The sequence below is a fragment of the Manacus vitellinus genome, unplaced genomic scaffold (genome assembly GCF_001715985.3).
Source record: "Manacus vitellinus isolate BGI_N305 unplaced genomic scaffold, ASM171598v3 scaffold_0_pilon, whole genome shotgun sequence".
Lineage (NCBI taxonomy): Eukaryota > Metazoa > Chordata > Aves > Passeriformes > Pipridae > Manacus > Manacus vitellinus.
The window spans coordinates 43,358,326-43,378,563 of NW_021938789.1; the positions used below are offsets into that span (position 1 = coordinate 43,358,326).

Genomic DNA, 20,238 nt, shown 5'->3' on the forward strand with positions numbered 1-20,238 from the left:
CCCACTTAGAATACGTAGAATATAGAGATGCTGTGGAGATGGTCCCTTTGGATGTGGTGTCAGCGATACCCGTAGCAGAGTCGTTTTGTGGCAGTGGAGGCTTGTTCCTGAATCCTGGGGAGATCTTTAACAGCTGGATTGCAGAAAAACAGTGAAGTGGCAAAAATTTGACCATATGTACAGAATGAGCTTAAACATTTCTTAAACAGAAGATTAGTTAATTCTGAGCATATCTTGGGAAGCAAACTGAGGAAAAATAATGATGAAGTGCCTGATCTGTAGAGCTGGGAATTATTTCTGTCTTTATCCAAAAAATTCAGGTCCAATTTGCTCTGTTGTTTGACATGTTATTAAGAAATTGAGGCATAAATCTATGCTTTTGACATATATCAAGCAAATGGAAGCATGATATCCCATCTGGCTCTCTGCTGTTAAACTAGAGATTTCTTAGAAGAAAAAAGGCAACCTAACATGAACCCACAGTCCAAGAAGCACTCGCATCCAAGTAATTGGATCAACTATCCTGTAATCCAGTAATGTTATCCAGGCTGTTTTTCAATTTACAGAGAAGAGATAAATAAAATATAACCCACTTTCCCCCCCCCCCCCCCCAAAAATAAGCCATGTCAGCTTAGAGCAATCAGCATAGAACACTGTCCAGAGGACAATTTATTTCATATCAAAGGACCAGGTTTTGGAAGAGGTCACACAAGTGCACAAGGAGAATTGGTAAGAGCAGACCAGCTGGAATGTGATTTGATTCATTTTGGTTGTATAGTTCTGAAAACCCACACCAAGATGGTTTCTGAACTCTAGAGGTGCTTCAGTCTGTACTGTTATAGTTGTCTTTGTGGTCCCTGATGGTCTTTAGTCTGTTGGCATCTTCCTCTCAAACAAATGGAGCATTATAGATATTTCAAATGCATTTCTTCATGTATTGCTAGGTCAGTTTGATGCAGTAGATGAGGTCTGAGCATGCACTAACTTTCAGATCTTGAGGAGATTTCTGTGATCTTTCAAACCACTCCTGAAATTTACCACTAAAATATATCATATTTATTTCTAAAGTTGCAGGTTTACACCAATACATCATTCAACTTTTTTTTTTTTTTTAATTTATGTCAACAATCTGAAATGTCATAAAACATTGTGTGACTATAAGACATCAGGATAAAATAGCAGGTAAGAAAGTATTTTAACTGCCAGGAAAACTCTGATATTTTTTTGTTTGAGATATAGATCTATATAAATAAAAATTGCATAAGATTTAACTGGGCCTTACTTGCTAATTAATAACTCTATATGTCTTACATTCAGAATTCAAATTTTAAAGGCTGATAGCTGTAGTTTATCTTGTTGCATATCTTTAAATGTAGAATGAACAGATTTCAAGGTGACTGTCACAATGCATAGCTTAATCCAAAGTCTATAATTTTAGCAAAGTTTCTGACAATTACAGTGCCTCATCTGCAGGGAGAAATGACCTCTAATAGGGTATGTGTATATAGAGAGAGCTGGCCCATGGGTTGGAGGCAGGTGCTACTGTGGCACCTTTTCTTCATGAGAACAGAGCAGGATGATGGAAGGCTGCTGTCAACAACATTCTGCTGCTAAGGTTTGTCTTCCCATGATTATCTGACTCTTATTAGGGTGGTTATTGTAGTCTGCAACTACAGTAAAACCAAGGTTTTGACCTCTAAGTCTCAGATACCTTATTTGTGCCTACTTTCTGAATTAATTCAGATTCTGGGTTCTAGGTACCATTTGTAAAAGGGGCAAAAAACTCTGACAATGTTGCATAGATAGGAGATAGGTCTCTATTTTAACCAGGGAATCTTAACCTCAGAAAGATGTAGTAATGTGTGAAGATGTGGTAAAGACCATCTTCATCCACTACACATGAACCAGACTAAACTGTGTTAATCTTCTTAGATTCCAAGGAATATAACAGTTTGTACAAGTTCAGTAGTGTGAGGACTATGAGAGCTGCTTCTTGTAAAATGAAGCAGAATCTCTTAAATTACCTGTGAAACTTCTCTTTAAAAAAGTTAGGTTGAAAACTGTCATTCTTCCTTTTGAATAATACATATAATTCTCTCATCATATGATAGTGAAATGTATTTTGATTTTTAAATCTGTTAACAAGACCTATTTCACTTTGGTTGTATTATCATCTTTTGATTCATTTCACTGCAATGAAAATGAGAATTTCAACCTAAAAATGAAAACAAAATTTCCAATTAGTAGCAAGTAACAGTCTCCTTTACTGATTACTTTAAAATAAAGACAAGGTATTTCAACTATTCACAAATATTTCTGACATATCACAAAGTAATATATGAGAAAAAATATCATGATCATATTTGAAGCAAAATAGTTTAAAATTTAATGTTTACAAATGCCTTGGGTTTTTTCCTTTTCAAAATGTTTGCTGGTACAGTTTTGCAGGAGACTGTCTGTTTGGTCATGTACATTTCTGCTATACACACTGTGCTTTGTCCTAGGGGAGAAGTGGGAAAAGTATTTCCAAAGTGGTACTTCATCAGAAACGTCTAATAGGACATCTAATGGTTTTGCAATTTTATCTCTGTGGACTTTGTGTGAGACTTTACATGTATTTTTTTAATGATGGTTTTATAACATGGTGTGCAGCTGACATTTATTTTACACTGTATTTAAATATTCAAAAGATCTGAGACCTATTTTTTCTATATATACATTTTGAAGCTTTAAGGCTGCACCACTAATGACATTTTACCACTCTTATAATTTTCTTAAATGTTACAATTACTTTGTCAAATTTAGAATTGTTAGCAGTGATTATGATGATGCCAATTTAGAAAATCCCAAACCAAACAAAAGAATTCCCTGGGAAACTGCACACCATGTGCACGATACATAACTAAAAAATTAATCCAAAGTTTTGATAAATACTTATTTCCAGCTAGAGCTAATAGTTGTTCTAGTTCTAAAGGATAAAATGTTTATTATATACAGAAGATTGGATGGAATATGGACATTTGACAAAGATCACTCAAGGCATTTCACGGTCTGAATTGTTCATAGAGTGCTAATGCAGCTGCCCTTTTTGCTTATGTGTAGGCTTGTGCCACCTGTGGGAAGGGAACATTCCTGGTGGCGTCAACAGGCTCCACCTTACAAGATCCAAGTTCATCTTCTCCTGGCTGCTCAGTCTTCAACTGAACCTGGAGATTCTTGCAGGACTGAGAGCCTTGCATCTGAGCTAGATGCAACTTGTACACCATTATCAGATGCCAGTTTATATCAGGTGAGTGTTTGGTCTTTTGCCTTCAGGACATTACAAGATGAAAAACTGCACCAGCGTTTTTCAATGAGCACCATTAACTGACTTTGGTAACTTGGCATGACCAGCGGTATTGAAGACTATGCTGAACTCCTGTCTTGTACAGTAAGAACGTACAGCTGCCAAATACCTTGGAACTAGAGTGTGTAAATATTAAAAACATAAATATGTTAACCATACACATATACACAAAACACGGCAGTAGCAATATTACAGGATGCAATGCCTACTCTATATAACTGGTTGTTGTTAATACAGATGCAACAGCAAAATTAATGCTATTTGATATAAAGCAAACCCTTCTTCAAAAGTCAGTGGCAGTAAGCCAAAGTTCAGGTCCAGGCTTTCACTGATCCAGTGTGACTCAAGCTACATCAATCTAACCATTGAAAGAGTAGCACTATGGGAAGACAATGATTGTCAGTTAACACTTAAACTTTGAGCTGGAGCTTTCTTTTGCCACCATTTGTAATTAATTCTCCCTTTTTCATGAGTGCTCTTTCTGTGAACACTCACCAGACTTAATAGGGGATAAAGTTATTACATAGAAACTATGATTTAAGGGTAAGGATTAATAGAAAGAACCAGCCTAAGATTGGATATCCTGAATCCTGGGAGGTGCTCTCCATGTATTTAAGTGAAGTTTCCATGAGATTGCACTTGGAAGACCACTAAGAAGTTGTTGCTCTCCCACTTCTTATTCAGGCAGTTCTGTTTCAAAGCTTGGTAGGAATTCCATAAGAAGGGCTAGAGGAGATGACTGTGCTGGTCCATTGTCTTTGCTAATGCTCTTCAGAGCAGCGTCCTCTCCTCAAGATCACATCATCTAGCCCAATGTCCCCAGTTCTTCCTTTCCCTTTCTCTCCCTTGAAAATAACCTAGGAAAAGAAATAGAACACTTTGAGGGGGGTGGGAGGGAACTAAACTGAAAAATAATTGGTTTAGAGAGCCTCAACAATAAGGAAGCAAAAGCCTAATAAAGCTCAGGCAATCATAACTGACTCACAAAAGCCTATTTATTCTGCTTAGAATTATGGCTGCATTTTCCTACTTTTGATCCTCTTCCTTCTTCTCTTTGGCAGGATCTTTGTGAAGAACCTGCAGTTCAGGACAGATTTGCTCCATTGGGACCACCTGCTGAGGTGAGATGAACTTCCACAGAAGAGGGCTTTCCACATATCATCTCTGCACTGTTTTTACTGTCTCTCATGGAAACATGTAAAATCCTCTGTGTTCTCAAAAATGCTGCCTAAAAGAGGAGCTTTCCATTGCTAAAGCATGTTGCATCTACCTTAGTTGTGGGAACTAGAAACATCCATCTTTTATTTAACCAATTCTGGGTCCTGCAGTCTCATGATGAAGCACTGGTTCCTTGTGAAATAGTGGCAGAACTTTGGGCATGGATTTACACAGATCATCAGCAGCCCAGATTTAGCCTGAGCAGAAGAAATTCAGCACATAGAAAGCCTGACTAAAAGGACTGGAGCATAGATTAAATATTCAGAATGGCCAGCTGACTTTAAGAAACACTTCCCATAAATCAGTACTGCTCACCTGTGCTCCTTCTGTAGATTCCGAAGCCTGAATTGTTTAATATGGTCAGCGTGTCTGACCAGGGCTTAGAAATTATTTGATGCCTACAACAAAATGTTGTAAGAGTCTCCTGTTATCACTGAGCTGGAAAGAGTTAATACTGCCAGAAATGTGAAACTTAGCAAGATAAAAAGGTAAGAATATGGCAAATATATTGTTCAGCTGTTACAAATGTCCATACTCTCAGTCTGACACTCACTTACAAACTCAGGTATCTTTGTTACTGTTGCAGAGGTAAAGTTTTCAGAAAATTATCTGTAGTAATTACAGGCTTAATATTAATTTTAGGACTATATACTGTGTGTGTCTTGTAGTCTGCTCCTACCATGAACATTATGATGTGTGAACTTCTCACACCACTTGATATCTAAGTCAGAATAAAACAGGCCCTGAAGCACCCAAGCCAGTTCTTCAGATCTGAAATAGAAACTACCTTCAAAGGTAAGCAGAGGTTGAAGAATAACACTGAGCTTTTGATATCTGTTTATCCCCATAAGATTTCCAGGTATTAAAAGTTTCTCGACGGCACTTCAGACATCTTCTTTTGATTGCACATTTTGTGTTATGGGCATAGTTAGGTCATCATTTACCTCCTTGGTCAGATCAGCTGCAGGTATGCTGAAGAGCATAAAACCACATGTGACTGCACATGTAACCTCCCTGCATTACCAAAACCGACTTATTTTGAATATCTTTCCCCTGGTTTAGCCAGTTACCACTAATACACAAAGGACAATGCTTTCTTTCTTGTGGCACTGCCTTATTCAAAGCATTGTTCACGAGGAATCTTGATACAGGCTTTTTTGAAGTCTATGTATGGTAGGCTCTGTCCATTAGGCTGCTCTTTCCCATATGGTGATTCCCTTAAAATGGGCTGTGCAAGGAAATCACAAAATAGCCTGTACTATGAGCCTATTGCTGTAGGTGGGATTTCTTTTTTTTTTTTGCATAAAACTAATTGAAAAATATGCACAATGAGTCTCATATCCTTAATGTGATTCCACTGGCAGGGATCAAAGTAGTAAAACACAGACTGAAATTGGACGCAGAAGACAAACAAACCAGTGCTATGCCATTTAAGTGTCTTCAGCTTCTCATGCAAAAAAACAAAAGGCAGCACAAGCATCAGTACTTACACTCTTGATGCCTAGTCCTCGTAAAGTTATGTGTGTCTGTCTCCAGCCATGGCCACCATTTCTTCCCCAAACAGCTGGTCCGTGAGCACCATTTTTCCTTACAAAGACTTGGAGGGCACCAGAATGCAGTCCAGGCACCTTATGCCTGAATGACAGGCACAAGTCTCTGGCCTGAGCCATGTGATCCAAGGGGAGAATAAGATGTGCTGCTCTTCCTTCTTGGCCTTTGGGATCAGAGATGGTAAGATATTGTCCCCCTGCAGTGGAAAAAAGAGTTAGTTGTTTTTTTTGGGGGGGTTGTGTTTGGTTTTTTTTTTTTTTTTAATGCTACTAGCTTGCAGGACCAAATGCAGAGCAGTTATTAAAACATTAAAAAAAATAATAAAAAAGGGCTCCACAAGGTCCAGTGAGTGTTAAATAAGGCATATAGAACCAAGATTGGTGCATCTGCCCCCTGCAGGGTAAGATTTACAGTGCTGCTCTTCTCTTTACATTAGTACCTGGCTAGGTGTTGCCCATCTAATTCCTTTTGACAAGGCAAATAATACCTGTCTTGAAAACTAAAATTTCATGTATTCCTAAATTTCTGACAACCCCTTGGTGACTGCATGATTTTAAACCCACAGTGACATTAAAGCCGCCATGTGAATTTATGCACCTTTCAAGCTGCAGTGTTTTGCTCTTGAATAGATGAAGGAAAAGGCCTGAATAAATGCTATCATATAACTGAGCTATGATTCTGTCCCTTTCCTTTTGTTTGGGAGCTGTGTTAACAGGTTAAGTCTCAAAGCATATCCATTTGCAACCATGGATAGCGTTTTTTATTTAACCATAATATAAATTCCTGATCTGGATTAGATACAGAAAACTAGAAGAAGTAATGATTTCAACATGGCTGTTAACCCTGAAGTCTACTCTAACAGTGGGAAGTTGTCAGTGAACAAACATCTTAATTCAAAACCCTATCGTTATCTCTGATCATGTATGAAGTAAAGGTGCCTTGCAGAAAACATTTGGAACATGAGAAGCTGAGGATCTCAGATATGGCAACATCCATTAAATATAAAAAAAAAGGCACCCTTCACACTGGCACTCAGAACTGCACTAAATGAGACTTCACATCTTGGAGGAAATCCAGACCGGCATTTGTTCTTTGCACTTTTCATTAAAACTTTTGCAAGGTGGATGATAACTTCAAAATCTGAAATTACTAAATGGAGGAAGGTTCACTTTTAAAAAATAATAGTAAAAGAATTCTTATCTTACAGTGAACCTAAGAATACTTTTTTTCATGAGATCAGATTTTAGATTTTTTTTTAATAAAAAATCCAAGTTTAATGAACTTAATCAAAAAATCCAAGTGTTTTAATGAACTTAGGGTAAAGGTGGCATTTAGGCTCCTTAGCTGAAACTGATGATGTAGAAATATTGGGAGTTTGTAACATTGTTGACATACACAGTCTTCACTCAATTATAGGATAAAAAACTATTTTCTATTTAAATTGTCTCCCTGCTACTATTCAACCTGAGCTGTACTTTTTAAAAGCTTTTCTGTGAAAGTCACAATGATTTCCCTCAAAAGCTGTGAGGTTTAATACAATTAAACCAGGGCTTGTCACACACTTAAAAGGAAAGCCAACCTTGTCTCCAATTCACTACTTCTACATAGGTTTTAAAGTATTTTGGTCTCAATGAGATTTAATAAAGCAAAGTATTATGCTGCTGTCTGGGCCCCTAGATCAGCATCTGTTAAAGCCTTTTGGTGGGTATTCTTTCAGATTTTTTTTTTTTAGTATTGTTTTTGCATCAAGGTCACTAACTGCTAAAATAAGCATAATAGAGTTTAAGTAACTGTACCTGTTTGTTGAAGATACAATTATATCACTATAAAAGTACTGACTTGACTCATTAACTGCATTGGTTTCAGATAGTTACTGTGACTGAATCCAATCAATAGGAAACAGATTTAGGTAAGCACAAAGCCAACGTAGCTGTAGGCAAGCCTCTGCAGGAAAAGGTCCACTCAAATCAGCATTTTCTGCATGCAAGATAAGCTTATAAGGCTTCAGCACAGCACCTTTTAAAATGCAGATTCTGATAAACCAATAAATAGCAGACTTTGAAAGGTGAAAGCAAACACTCAGGAACAAGCTGTGAAAATAAATCCTTGCAACAAGGTATGCCAGACAGGAGGGAGTGGGTGGGTGACTTCAAGGGACTAGTTTTAACAGGTTATGTCAACAGCAGCAGAACATACACAGGAAACAAAAAGCTGAGCTCGTCCCTGACTACTGGAAAGCAACACAAGAGAGAAGTCTAACAAAAAAAGCCAGTTAAAAATCATAGTTTTGGAACTTAATATATATTAACAGCAATTTTTGAGTGCAGATAATTACTATGTTTTAAATGACTGATTTAGAAAGAAAGCACTTTTAAAGCCATTGTTTAAAAAAAAAAAGGTATGAATTACGTGTGATCATTTTTTAAATGCCAGTCTGCAAGCAGGAGACAGTTACACGTTTTCTCATCCACAGGAGGAAGGTGCTCTGCTCTCCGAGTCACTCACAAAACATTAGAAGTGTCGTAAGGAGCACCCAAAATACTAGAGCATGCCTGTGTGTGGGGAGGGGGCCTGCCCAGCAAGTGAAGACAGCACTTCCACTTTGCGAGCTAAACAGCCTGGAAAAGGTGCCAGGTCACCTGCTGCGGTGACAAATGACTGTCTCATCAATGGCAGCATAAGGACAGACATCTGTGACGAGGTGGTGCATAAGGAAAATGGCTCTCAGTGCCCTCACCCTCCCTCATCTTAACCTATAACATTTTACCGCCTGAGAGCGTGGTTCCTTCCTCAGTCTGCCATCCCCTCACATAATGTGAGCATTGTGCACTTCAAAGGCTGCTCTTCTGGGTATGAAGTAATCCCATCATTACGGGGAGCCAGGGATGTGTGTCTAATCCCCGGCACCGTGGGGCAAGCACTGCTGGGGGAAGGGTACGCAGGCAAGGACAGCCAACCTCTCAGTGCCATACAGTAAAGTCAAGAGGGGACAGAATACACGCAGCTTCCAGCAGTGTGGATGTGCACTTCTCCTGGGACAGCAGAGGTGTGTGAGGGGAAGGGTTGTTGCTTCAGCTGACCAGCAGCGCAGATGCCAGTTCTCTCCTACTCTGAAAACTGCTAGTACACACTCCTCTGTAATGTTCTTTGTAAGGTCACTTTTTACCGTCTCAAACAATCCCATCTTCAGAAGCCTCTACATATGAGCATTTAACTTCTCTGCGTTCCAGTTACTTAACATTTTTTCTACATACAGATTGCAGCGGCTTGGAGTAAAATTCAATAAAATCAAACTGAGAGGTTAATCTAGAACATTATATTTGGCAACAGAACAAAGACTATTTCTAGCACTTTCTATAATTTTGCTAGTGATAGAGAAATAATTATGTTAATATGGTAGTTTGAAAAATAAGCTTGGTTTCACCATAAATAAAAGTTGTTCTCAAGTTCATGTTTTTGTTCTTTCATATTCTTTTAAGAAAGATAGACTTTTGCTGAATACATTTACTACTCCTTCAGAGACATTCCTATTTTAAAGATAACAGCTATGATAAAAGTGCAAGTTTTCAATTGCTCTTTCCTGCTGGGAATCCTCAATTTTGATTTTTATACACAGAAGGGGTGTGAAATACATCCCGGAACTAAAGGGAACAGAAGTTGTGTAATTTGTTCTAATGCAGGAATCGTCATCAACCTCAAGCCTGGGTGGTTCTGCAACTGCAGGATCATACACAGTGATCACACACAGGCAACTTACCTGACCCATCTCTCACTGGTTCCCAGTGCAAGTCATCATCTTTGTCCTTGATCCATCCACACAGTCCACTATCAAAATTACAGCTGTGTACCAGCACACCTGGCAGAACAGAGCAGGAGGTCACAAAAAAAAAAAAGAAGTGTTTGGATTGTTTTGGTTTTTAATTTCCCATATGGCTGATACTAGCAAGTAAATATGAAAATTAAATGTAGAAGAAGGAGCCCCAGAAAAAGAATCTGAAAAAATACTAAAACAACAAAAAGGACACTTTTATTATTAACACTTCATACTATTTTTGTGCTAAATCTGTTAGGAAATAAAACTTATTATAAAGGTTCACATAGGCAGTGGTTTGGGTTTTTTTTTCTTTTTACAACATGTAGTTAAAACAAGCTGCTTAAGATGTAAGAGTCATGTAAAAATGTATCAACCCCCAAGAAATCAGAAAATCCTAAACCCTAGGCCCTGAATAGGAGACATGTTCTTTACCTGGGTCATCATTTGTTTCGAATTCATCGGCAGTAATCCCTCTTTCAATTTCAAGTATTTCTAACAGATTATTGCTCACTCCAGGCTGGCGTGGAACTGTGAGAAAAATGAACGAGATAAGGAAGTAGGTCACTAACTTTAACAAAAACCAGCAGAGCAGCTCTAGGCATTGTGCTTTTCTTTAAGATTTCAATATATTTAATTATATTATACATGAAGACTCATAAGCTTTATGCCTATGTGATTTATGATTTATGTCATAACATTTATCTGAGCACTGTAAGAGGTGATTCCATGTCTCCTAAAGGCTCTTTGAATGAAAGCTCCTTTTTAACCAGGGGGGAAAGCTTTAACCTTGAAGCACACTATTGCTCGCCAAGTATATTTTTAGAGATACTAGTTTCTCAATAAAATAAAGCCACATTAAAGCTATTGCTCAACCCTTCCACAGACAATTACAGGACAACCTCAACAGGAGGCAGCAGTACTTGGAAAAGGCACTTAACCTTTGAAACACAGCTGAAGGTACATCCATCTATTTGCAAAGAAGTAGAGCTCCCTACACAATTATCAGGATTGTACTGAAAGTTGAGAAGGATGATCTCTAGTGGAAGCTGAAATTCAACTGTAATTATACTTTTTGCTTTCCAGCACAGTCTGTCCTTCAGCTGTTGTTCCCAGCTGCAAGGAGAAGGAACAGCTCTTGGTGATTAACAGGCCCAGAGGTTATTAGACATTCAGCATCCAGGACAACCTGAAATTTAAGAGGTCTTTGTGGGAATGATGGCTGCCAAAGTCAGGTGGCTGCAAAGACTCCCACACAGTTCTGAAGATGCTGTGCCAGTCTGTGTAAGTCTCCACAAACAACACGCAGTTGTCTTGCCTGATGGACAGCTATCAGCTAAACAGACTGCACTGAATAGAGCTGTCTTGGAAAATTCCTCTTTTAGAGGCAGGTCTAGTGCATAATTCATAACAGTAGTAATGTGTTTCAGACATGTCCTTAGATGTTATAGGTACCTCTGACACCTAAGGTATTTGTAAGGGCCTTATCTATTAAAAACTTGACACATTTTCCATTTGCAGTGCTAAAATAACTATCTTAATGTCTCAATAGACTTCTGAGGCAAGGGAGAACAAGAAAAATTGAGACAACTGAAATAAAGTACTGTTGTTTTCAGAAAATCAAATCAAAAGGTAAGAAGGAACTTCTTTAGCACTAGGACAACATGTACTAGTACTGCTGCACAAGTTCCTCTAAATCCAGAAGAAAGAAAAGCAAAAGATTTTTGAAATCAGGACAAAATAAGCAAACACTAATGTATTTTAAAAGTACTATTCTAGGCTAAAGATCTTGAATTAAAATTTTTTAAGGTTGACTTGGGTAGTAGAGGACTATTAATTTTTAAAAGATATCTTGTTTTTAATAGTACTTTTGCTGCTTTGTTTCATCTGGGATTTTTTGCTTATGTTATTAAAAACTTTGAGATTTAACATGAAAGAAACCTTACAAATGTGTACAGTCCATACCACCTAGGTCAATAATTGCCCTGCAGTACATTGACACACAAATACTATATTCAATTATATAAAGAAAAAAAAAACATCCATTACCTCAGGCAGCAAAGAATCTCTCCCAGCAGTATACTGCTGTCTTTCCTTGGAGCTCTGTCTAATATGAAGGTGGGACAGTTGAACAAGCACATCCTACAGTGGCAGTCACACCTGCACCAAGGTGCTGATGGTGACACAGGCTGTCCTGACACATTACAGCAAGCACACTCTTACATTGTTACAGTCATGGACAGCCATGAGCAGTAGCTTATGGAGTAGACACCTGTATGAACTGTCTGTGAGTACCCAGACCACCACCACTGTGGCACACACAGCAGCTGTTGGCACCATTTAAATTCAGCTGCAGTGGGTTTTCTCAGGAATGTTAAAAACTGGTAATTGCATTTTTTGGACTTACTGCGGCCAGCCAGCTGGGACAGCAAATTTTGTGGGAGTGTGTAGTTACAAAGTCTGCTAAACTAACAGCACCCTGTCAGTCACCTACTGTCATTTCTGGCAGGGCAGAGCTGTGACTGAAACTTTACCTTAGACAAGCCCTCACAGGGGAGTTTCATCTCATATTACAACCACATTGCAGGCTGCTGCTCCCTATGAAATGCAGCACTCCCCACACATGGGACACATCTGTGCTGCACACCCAGGGACTACCACCTTGCCTTTCCTCATCTCAGGCTGCACTGAGGGCAAAAGATAGTATTTATTTTCTATACTGTGAAGAACAAGTTGGCAATTTGCTTCAAAACTGCGGAGCACAGCATCAGTAGATACAGAAGCTGCTAGTCTGGAACAGACACACTGAAGTGTCTTTACATCTGCTGTATCCACAGGACACAGGGATGGAAAGAGGCCAGCCCATGCGAGCAGACAGAAAAGCAAGTTGTCCTCTCCCTGGGCTGCAAGATGACTCCAGACTTCAAAGAACCTCACAGACATCACTCACGATCCCCCACGCACTCACCAGCAATGGGATGCTCTTCTTATCTAGGGAAACACAGAACAACACACTGAACCTCCATATCTTCCTGTTCTTCCCCTGCACCTTATGGTTTTTCTGAGGGATCAAAGGCTCAGGCCACAGGCTCACAGACAGGGTTCTAAACGAGCACTGTGGCAAAGAGCATTGAGGAAACCCACTGCCATGCTTTAAGATTTGTAGGATACTCAGGGGGTCACAGTTTCAGGGTATGTGCTTGCCCTGTGTACCCTCTTCCCAGTCTATGGGAAGTCTATTTCCATAAACCAAGTCTATAGCCTTGGTTTATGGAAAATACTGAAAGAAATATTATGAATTTATTTTGCAAACTACTACAGTTTACCATTTCTAATGCACTGCTCTTTTATACAAACCTGAGTTACATCTGTGCACACATACAAGCATTCTCCTAATAAAAGTCGATATATTTGCCTATGATTAAAGCTCTAAAAAAATATTCCTTCAAAAATTTCCCTTAAGTCGTTTCCAAACACTGTTTTTATGAACTTCTAGTAGAATGTGTTGCAGTGCATTAAACCAGTCACTTCAGTCGTCAGACCTAATTAGAGGAATGTGCACTCAATTTGAAACAAGAGTTACCGTAAGAGATTCAGGATGCTAAATATGATCCAGGTGTACACTTCTTTTTGCTACAACAACTAATATGCTGAGTGGCAATCGTGGGAGAAAGTATTTTCTGCAAGCTTTCCAAGCCCTTTCTGTGTACTTTATATAGTGTATCAGTGTGCTTTTCACTTAACTTCAATGATTTGATAAAGCTTGTTAAATATAAACTTGGCTTCTTTTTCTCTTGAAGAATTTTATAAGCTGAGCGAGCCAATACATCAACACTACCATATTCTCAAAGTTCATGAGCTAAGTTCTTCACAGATGCATGAGTCTGGGGGGAAATATTAAATAACTGCATAAGAATTATTCCTTTCCAGCTTTTCAAAAACCTTTGGGAAAACAATAAGGCTTTTTTTTCTATTTACTTGCTAATTGCTGAGTTTGGGAATATAAAAAATTGCATGTACATATATCAGTTTGTTCATAATAAACAGAATAATTGCTGTTTTGGTGTTAAAAAACAAAAAACAGAGTGTAACTTCATGTTATCAGTAATTGTTATTACTATTAATTATGCAGTTCTCTGGCTTACAACAAACACTGGTTTTGCACTGTAAGCACACAATAATCATGATCAAGCTTCCCAGATAACAACAAAAAAGGACACGGAATTTTTTGATTGAATTGTTACGACTGAAAGTGTTAAATCCCACTTCCAAAAAATCCCCACAAGTAATGAGGTCTCACACAGAACCAGTAGAAAACAGCTAAAAGTAAGGGTAGTCCAGAGGTCAGTCAGACTGAGAAAACAAGAATAAATCCAGTTTTCCTCCAGGGAAGATTTTGATATATGCTATGCTAAAAGGAAGAGGCAACAGAGAGGTACACTTCATCCTTTTGTCTGGACACCCACAGTGTCCAAGATATGTTTCCTACAACTCTGTAAAATCAAATTTTGCAGTAAGATTTATCTCAGGAAGGGCTTTCATGGACTGTCCCACCCTCTACAGCACCATTTGCATACAAGAGGAGAGATGCTACCACTCCAAAGTCCAATCTTGCATTTCTCAGGCAGTTAAGAGGCTCGTTAACTTTGACCACAGTCAAGCATCTTACTATATATCTTTCCAGATTTTCTGCAAAGTAACCTGTCTGTTTTTCAATGAACATTCATTCAGGAGGCACAGAATGCCAACTGAGTTTCAGGGAAACACAGCTAAAACAAGTAGTCTACAGAAGCTTGTATATCAGATCCAGGGATAAAAGTAGCTGCAAGACTGATTGAGGGTGTGATTTCTAAGACTCCTAGATTTTATGACTGAACTCCAGGGTATCAACAGGAACAAAGTGCCTATCTTAAATGCTTAAATATTAAAACATTTTAAAAGGTGCCAGAACGGTGAAGACAAATGAAATGCTACTCTAATGATATAAAGGAATAACAAACCCCCCATTCTTTTCTTTTAGCATTTCCCTTTTTTCAACAGCTTCAAGGATCACACAACTGCATTTACTGCACTAAGGACTTTTCAGTCACTGAAAGGAGAAAGAATCAAGTTTTAATCTTTAAATTTTTTAATAGCTGTTATGAGAAAAGTTTCCTAATTCCAATCTTTCCAGCTCCACTAAGGGCTAAGAAGGAAAACTGCTTAACTGTTTCTTAATACAGATAAGGGGGTTTGTTCTTGCTCTGCTGATATCTAGGATTATGCTTTAAGTTTATGCTTTTAATGGTTATCACCCAGATCCCACTGGTAGCAGAAATTCATAGTCCTATTGAGAAGTTTGTCCTATTTGTTAGAGACTTATCCATCTGAGTAACTAGAAAAGATTCCTCTGTACTTCACTGTAGTTTGTATCAGTCCTGAAATAGTTAAATATTAAGCCATCACTGCATTCCTCCCTCATTGCCATTCCTCCCATATCCATATCAGGAGAAGATTATCCTTGGTGCCAGATTCCACTGTCTGCATCAGACTAAGTGGTTCAAAGGCCAAGTGTAGGAATTCTGTTTTAAAAAATACTAATTTTTTGCTCTCTAAAAAAGCAGCTCCCCAAAGTCACTGCAGGCATTCTTAGAAAAGGGGTAAAGCATCTAAAGAAAAGCAACAACCCAATACCTTTCACAAATTGCAAAGGCATTTAAATAACATTATCAGCATTTTTATAATTTATGCTCTTTGTCACCACCGAACAGACCAATTTCCCTGGTCCTCCGCTGATTTCAAGTTGAGCAATGCATTCAAGAGAGCTCTGAAGTAAAAGCCTAGAACAAATTTACTCACTGTGTGGGATAGCAGGTCAAATAACAACACAGGGAGGAAACAGGCAGCAACGAGTCGCCAAGGGGCAGCCCAGGAAAAGATTAACTAATGAAAAACTGGAATTTGAGAGATACAGAAAAAAAAGTACCCTTGCCCTGGCATGCTTCCTCTCCTCATGTGGACCAATCCTAGACCACCACGATTTGCAGGATTTAGTCTGGTACACTGGGACATCTATCACTGTACAGCAACCAATGACCCCTTTGCCACGGACTGCCTAACAGAAGTACCACCTATTTACTGTCATGCTGCTTTGTCAAAGCCTGGCTAAGGCTTCAGAGGCCCAGGGGGAAAAACGGATGGAAGATGTCCATGCATAAGATAACCTAGTTGAAAACACAACTTTAAATGCTGAGGTCTTCAGCAGATGCTACTGGCTGGAAGATCAGAATTGCCAGTGGTCGCTGGGTACAGTGCTCTCTGTGCTGGGTTCTGCCCACCCCTGTGTGATAAAACACCACCTTTTGTGACTGTTTGGGATACCACAGCCCTTGGTGACACAGCAGGAAGCAGCCATCTAAGATGAGACGGTAATTCTTCTGAAGACTTTCCAAAAGTGAAGAGTAAAATCCTACTTCATTACCTGAGTGGATCTAATATCAATCTTCTCCTCTGTTTTCCAAGACAGTAAGATCTACAGGACCACTGAGATGTTGCCTGCATTCTCCAGTGGGAAACAAGGCAGTAAGAGTGAGGTTTTTTCTTCTCTTTTCAAGGAGGTATATGGGAACCAGAGTTTGAATTCATTTTTGAGAACTACCTTCTTTGCTGCCTTGACTGGAGAAGCAGATGATGTGTGGAAATGAACCCAAAGAAGCTCAGCATAAGCCAAACGAAATTAGCTCATATCCACAACCCAGGAACGCTGCAAAGATGTCTGATGTAGGTGAGACTAAAACAGCAACAGCTTTAAAGAAGCTGAAGGAAGTAGCTCAAAACTCCCCTTCCCTGAGGAAATATAGAGGCAAGTGAAAAATCCACAAATGTTTTTGGAGGTGGGGAGGGTTTGGCACATCCATATAGCAGATAAGAAGCAAGTCAAAGGTTAGCTAAATGTTACTAGTTATTCCAGTTTGAAATTCTGTATTGTCTCAACATCATGGTTTCCTTGCACCATGTTTGGCTGCAAGGAACACTTTTTGAGAGGCGCTGGCTTACACTGGGTGGGAGCTCTGCCATCCTGAGCTTGCAGTGCCTCACACTGAGCAGCTGCCTCACACTGAGCAGTAGGTTTCAAATCCCTGACAAATGCTTTCCTGCACTCCCTACATAAATGCCTCTGAGCAGAGAGAAGGCAGGAGGAGACACCAGTGACCACTACCTAGAAGATACTTTTGAGGTGTCCAGAAGATAAAAGAAAGAAAAAAAGAGCAAAAAGGAGAGTGGAAAGGAGAGAAAAAGATCAAAGAGAGAGGATAAACAGGACACCAGCTTTGCTAATGATTACACTACTAGCATCATCTAGAGCACAAGTGGAGTATGTTTGCAGTCACACAGTTATGTCACACACATATGTATATCAACTATATCTCTGGCAGGAGATAGAAAAAAAAGATATGGGATTAAAGAGAGACATCTGTTGAGCTATCTGAGGAGCTATCTGTCTCCGCATCACATACTGGGGCCAGTAAGAGCTGATGGTGCTTGACCCGTTGCAGTCCTGCGGTGTTGTTCACTTAAGCCTTTGAAGCTATGTATGTATATCACAAACTTCAAAGGGTGGCAGCTGACCTAAACAAATAGTTGATAAACACTCTGCAAAGATCCTGTGTTTGTTATATGTACCATAATATAAGCTTGCAGTCAGATCAAACCCAACTTAAAATGCTTTTACTTTCCTGCTTTCCAAACTCCTGTATCTAAAGCATATCTCTTGAAAGCATTAGCTTCAAAATCTAGCCTCTACAGACAATATGGAAAAACTAATAGTAAATAATAAGCTTTAAATAGAGGATTGTTATGACTTCATGAAAATAGCTGAAAACTATCCCTCTGCTTTAGAATTCCAGAGAACACTTGCAACACAAGACACTTGAGAAGCACAATGCTAGAGTCTAGAGTCATTTCCATAAAACTCCTTATTTTTAACTATCAGTTCACATTACACAAGTTTTGGGAGTATTTATTATATTTCCTTTAAGAATGTCACATAAGCATGCTTTAATATTTTTAACTGAATATAGATTGTTTAAAACATAATCTTGAAAAAGTCAAAAGCACACTCTACTAAGTAGTACCAGGATTTGTCTTCTAAATTTTAAGCCAGCTTCTGTCTCCATTTTAAATTTATCTAACTGTCCATAACAGATAAAATGTCACAGGGAAAACTTTTTTACAAGGAACAAAATATTTCTTTATGTAATGACCTACAGCAGCAAAGCCCAAAAAGATATCACACAGAAGACAAAGTAATTGGAAAAAAAACACCTGCTCTGAGACAGCAAACTTCTCCTACAACATTGCTTCAGCAGCTTTATTCTACAACAAGCTGAAGGAGAAGGTCTGATCCAACACACCCTCCCCATCTCTAAAATTAGCAGCAGAACTAGAGATAAAATCAGGTGTTGAGTATTTCTTGGCAGATATGCATAGCTGTGTAAGTGCCAGTAATGTCTGCTGTGGTATGCACCAAAGCTGGCATGTTAGTGCTGTACATTTCAGAGAAGCTCTTAAAATGACACGTGTTCATGCTATGAGAATCTTTACTATCTTCAGCTTTTCATGTATCCCTTCTCATAGACGCAGTCCATAAAACTACCCTGTTATTTTTATGCAATCTTCCCACTGCTTAGTCATGAACATCTGAGACTATTTGAATTCATACAATATAGGTCACATAAAAGTCTTTAGGTAATTAGATATGGTCCCATTTCTTACCATTCTTAAAGATACGGAAATATGCTAAGAGTGACCCTCAACTCCCTGAATTTGAATCCATTGACTATTTATGAGTTATGTTGCATTTCAATACTTTTCAATAAAATGTCTTTCATTTCCCTAAAACTTTCATCTGAAAGCATAATTTAGTACTTATATAGGACAATATACTCAATAATTTCAGAAAGAAAAAAAAGAGAATTTTTTAGATTAATTGATTCAGAACTTACTTCCCACACTTTTTGTTAGGTAATAAAATCAACTATTTGTGCAGCTTTATCACATGACCATTTCATGCCTTTGTTCTCATTAGTACAGTGTTCCAAACAAACCAAACAGTACAGTGCATGCTTTCACCTCACTGCATCTACAGGTCTGATAAATGAAAGGATATGTAAAAATCACTTACTGAACACATCTCCTCGGGGTTTCTGAGGATCTGGCTGAATCCTGTTGTCATCTATAATTCCTTGCAAAGATGTAGTTTCAATGGGAACTTGTGAAGGTTCTTCAGTTATTATAAGAGGAGGTCTTTGTGGTGGTAGTGTAGGTCTTATCGTTGTAGGTTGAGGTGGTGGTGGAGGCCTCGCTACTGGCGTCGTTACTGGCCTTGTTGTCACTGGCACATATCTAGTGGTTGGTCTTGTTGTCACTGGCACATATCTAGTGGTTGGTCTTGTTGTCACTGGCACATATCTAGTGGTTGGCTTTGGTGTCAGCCGAGTTGTCGGTCCAGGTGTAGGTTGGGCCGTTGTTCTGGGTGTAGGTCGAGTTGTTGGTTCAGGTGTAGGTCGAGCCGTTGGCCTGGTCATCGGCTTTTCTGTAACAAAAGCAGGTACATATGATGGTCTGAGGGGTTGCCTTGTGCCTCCAACATCAAGAATCCTATTTGTTATACCACTGCCTCCTTTAGGAGGAGTGCAGTTGCCGTTGAATATATGATATGGACCAGGTGGTTCAGCAGGAAAACACTAGGAATAACTGCAAAGAGAATCAAAGTGGGACCATAATGGACATCTGAGCCTCTCACTCCAGAAACTTAGCAATCTATTTCATTATGAGACAGAGAGACTTTGCTGAAATAACTTTTTTCTTCTGAATGTTTCCATCATTTAGAAACATACTTTAGCATCAGCACTGCTGAGTCATCACATCCCTTCAGATAGTACTTCTCATTGCAGCAGTTTAGAAATGATTTAGAAATGATTTAGAAGGCCAAGAGACTTCCATCCCCACCTCCTCCCAAGCACTACGTCTCTTTCAGAGATAGTAAAACTTACCCAAAAGCACTGCTGCTTAAAAAACCACAGGCAGGAAGCTGTGGGTTAAGCAGACCTCTAAACTAGACAAGTTCAGGAGTGGAAGCAAGTTTAGTAAGATTCCAGTGTTACAACCATTTTGGTCACAGATGGGCAGATACTTTTAGTTTAAGAAAATTATCTTTCAGACCCCTTCTTCTAAACTTTTCTCCTTGTCAATAAGCAGTAATCATTTTACAAAGATTGAACCTAAGCCAGCCTTCATTTAAATCTTTACCTTTGCCAAACATCAGGAAACT

The 20,238-nt window shown here is 38.9% G+C and overlaps 1 protein-coding gene across 2 annotated transcripts in view; it reads right to left on the reverse strand.

Annotated features, from left to right (window-relative positions):
- Positions 1-2,374: 2,374 nt before the first annotated feature.
- NPNT (nephronectin) overlaps positions 2,375-20,238 on the reverse strand; it is a 49,307-nt gene continuing 31,443 nt past the window's right edge. For both annotated transcript variants that reach the window (XM_018072478.2, XM_018072474.2), the window contains 5 exons: positions 19,090-19,500; positions 10,362-10,457; positions 9,873-9,971; positions 6,055-6,311; positions 2,375-4,203 (listed from right to left, as the gene is read on the reverse strand). In XM_018072478.2, coding sequence (XP_017927967.1) covers positions 4,108-4,203; positions 6,055-6,311; positions 9,873-9,971; positions 10,362-10,457; positions 19,090-19,500 — 959 coding nt within the window. In that variant the 3' untranslated portion in view covers positions 2,375-4,107. The remainder of the gene's footprint in view (positions 4,204-6,054; positions 6,312-9,872; positions 9,972-10,361; positions 10,458-19,089; positions 19,501-20,238) is intronic.